Source organism: Nannospalax galili, unplaced genomic scaffold (assembly GCF_000622305.1).
Source record: "Nannospalax galili isolate Female #2095 unplaced genomic scaffold, S.galili_v1.0 scaffold2818, whole genome shotgun sequence".
NCBI classification, from domain to species: Eukaryota; Metazoa; Chordata; class Mammalia; order Rodentia; family Spalacidae; genus Nannospalax; species Nannospalax galili.
Window position 1 is genome coordinate 180,742 of NW_008341201.1, and position 2,867 is coordinate 183,608.

Genomic DNA, 2,867 nt, shown 5'->3' on the forward strand with positions numbered 1-2,867 from the left:
GCTCCTGTACAACTTTGGAAGAATAAGATGAGAACGCTTAAAGAGTCTCTATCGCCGGGCGTGGTGGCCCACGCCTTTAATCCCAGCACTCGGGAGGCAGAGGCAGGAGGATCTCTGTGAGTTCAAGGCCAGCCTGGTCTACATACTGAGTTCCAGGACAGCTGGGAGCACAGAGAGACCCTGTCTCAAAAAAGACCACCCCCCTAAAAAAAAAAATCTCTTTATCGCCTGCGTTTGGCCAGCCCCAAGTAAATTTCTGCACAGAGAGTGGCTCTGGGGCAAGTTCTGGGTCTGTGGACTAACCGCCTGGCTCCGCCCCGGCCCGGGCCCCATCAGTCCAGAACTACAGTTCCCAGAAGGCCGCGCGAGCCCAGGAGGGAAGCAGAGCCAAGGCAGGAAAGGCGAGAGCGAGCGGAGGCGGGGGCGGTGTCGGGTTCCCTCAGCAGCGCGGTCTGTCCGGCAGCTGTCAGAGCCTTGGACTGCCGCGGCTAGGAGCCCCGCGTTCCCAGACATCGGGCACGCCTAGCTTGCTCCTCCGCCCGCAGGCTGGACCGGGCGGGATGTAGGGCGCTGGGCGCGGAGGCCGCACCGAGGATGGAGAGAGCGGTGGAGCAGCTCAACCGTCTAACGGGCTCGCTCCGCCACGCGCTCACAGTGGAGCTGCCAGAGGGTGAGTCGGCCGGACCAGGCTGGCGCTGCGACCGCTTCCGATGGTAAACTAACTCTGCGCCGCGAGAACGCCCACTTTACTTTTTTGAGCCTCGCCGCAGCCTCGGCAACTACAAGTGTGCTGAGGTCCAGGCGTGGGCGGGGTGGTCCCGCACCCGGATGGCCCTGACTTGTTCAGTGTCCTAGGAGCCGGGACACCAGCGGGCTTCGGACTCCTGGCTTCAGAAAACGTCCGGTCGGGGGCCTTCTGGTGGGCGCAGGACACTCCAGAGAGAGTATTTGCTTCAAGCTGCAGGGTGGGGTCGAGCGGACTAATATCAATTTTTTAGTATAGGGCACTGCTCAGTTTTGACAATAGACATATGTTGTCGAACCCCAGACTGGTATTTTAAAGCACTGTGCACAGTAGGTATTCCTTAAGTAGTCATGCCTGCCTTCTTCGTTTAGTCATCAGACTGGCATTTATTCATAAACGTGTATTTAGTCATAGGCTTGTATGAGTGGGCTGGGTAGGAACAGGAGGTGCAGTGTAGACACAGAGCAATAAAGCTTCCCTGTGGTTCTGGACCTCCTGTGCTACAATTTCTTCAGGACTGACTGGCAAAATTACAATAATAAAGAGGTGATTAAAAAAAAAAAAGCCAAGGAGTTTGCAGCCTTATGAATTTCGATATTTTAGTGGCATTGGGAGATGTTTGTAGCCCAGGCTGGGTGCAGACTTGGATTCTCCTGCTTCAGCCTTCCAAGAGTTGGGATTCCAGGCATATGTCAGCCGTGCCCAGCTTAGTTTGTGTTAGTCCATTTTTCCAAAACTTTAAATGGGCCGGATGGCTATAGTTTATGGAGGACAGCTTCGAGGGACAGCGACTTTGGGGATGATTTTCTTGAAAAAAAAAAAAATTCTTTAGAATTCGGAGTAAAAAGGTTTGTGGCAGTGATTTCTCAAAAATAATTTTGTATTTGTTACTTTGCTATATGAAGTAATTGATTAATAGTCCTAATCTTCATTGTTTAATAACTTCCTCTTTTTCTTGTTTAGTTTACTTTGAACTTTCATCTATGAATCTGTTCACTCCCTGCTTATCTCACTTATTTTTTGTAGTCCTGTTTTTTGGTGCCTGTTGATGAAGGCAGTGTGTGTAGTTTATTGACATTGCAATTCGTATTGTCTAACTTTATCATTTTCTTAACCTGTTCTTTGAGAAGTTTAATCGATATTCTGAAGGTTTAGAGATTAGAATATTGGAATTGAAACTTGCCCCCATGTTGCTAGGCAAAATCAACATATGGTTAGTGTTTTTTCTTTGATTACAATGAATTTCATTTTGTTCCTTGAGTTTATTTTTCTCTTTAAGTTCTGATGATCCTTGAATTCTCTTAGTCTTGCTTTTTCAAGTAGATTATGTATAGTACATTCTAAAAAAATCACATGGTTGCAGTTGCATTTTAGGGCTGAACAGTGGACTGCTGAGATGGCTCAGCAGATAAAGATGCTTGTCTTGAAAACATGATAACCTGAGTTGGATCCCTGGAACCCATGTAAAGGTGGAAGGAGAGAAGTGACTCCACAAAATTGAACTCCATACTTATGCTGTGATGCTTCCATACAGCACACATACACGCATATGCACACACGCACACACACAAAATTAAAAAAGGCTGAACAGATGCGCTAAGATTTTTCTAAATTTGAGAAATAATCAGAATTTTTTTGCCTTGTTAGAGTCAACAGTCAATAAGCATCTAATAAATTATTAAAGTCAGAGTTTGCAGTCAATTTTTACTCTAAAATTAACTTTGTTGCATAGTGTTGCATAGATTCTGGATTTCCTGAATAGGATGCTGAGAGATACTCTTACCTTAGCACTAAGGATGTAGAGCATGTTGTTGAGCCATCCCATGCTGGGCTAACACAGGACTAGTCTTCAGAGAAAAGAGGTGAGGGTAAAGACATTATGTTAGGGATATGGCTTCTTAGTGAACTTTAGAATACTCTGTACGTTGTACACTATATGGAGAAAAGTAGTTAAAGCATTGCATTTAAAGTGAACGTAGTTTGTTTAATAAGGTATATTTTAACATGCATATTTGAATCATGATTATGGTAATTACCAACTTTAAGAAATCACTCCCATCTTTTTTTATTAAATTAAATAAATTATTTTGAGAGAGGGTCTCCCTGTAGCCCCAGCTGGCCT

General features: G+C 45.5%; 1 protein-coding gene across 3 annotated transcripts in view; it reads left to right on the forward strand.

The window, feature by feature from the left end:
• The first annotated feature begins 388 nt into the window (after positions 1-388).
• LOC103737032 (E3 ubiquitin-protein ligase HACE1) overlaps positions 389-2,867 on the forward strand; it is a 74,363-nt gene continuing 71,884 nt past the window's right edge. For 2 of the 3 annotated variants that reach the window (XM_017799054.2, XM_017799056.2), the window contains exon 1: positions 389-670. In XM_017799054.2, the coding sequence (XP_017654543.1) occupies positions 595-670 (76 nt within the window). In that variant the 5' untranslated portion in view covers positions 389-594. The remainder of the gene's footprint in view (positions 671-2,867) is intronic. The other variant, XM_017799053.2, reaches the window with a different exon arrangement.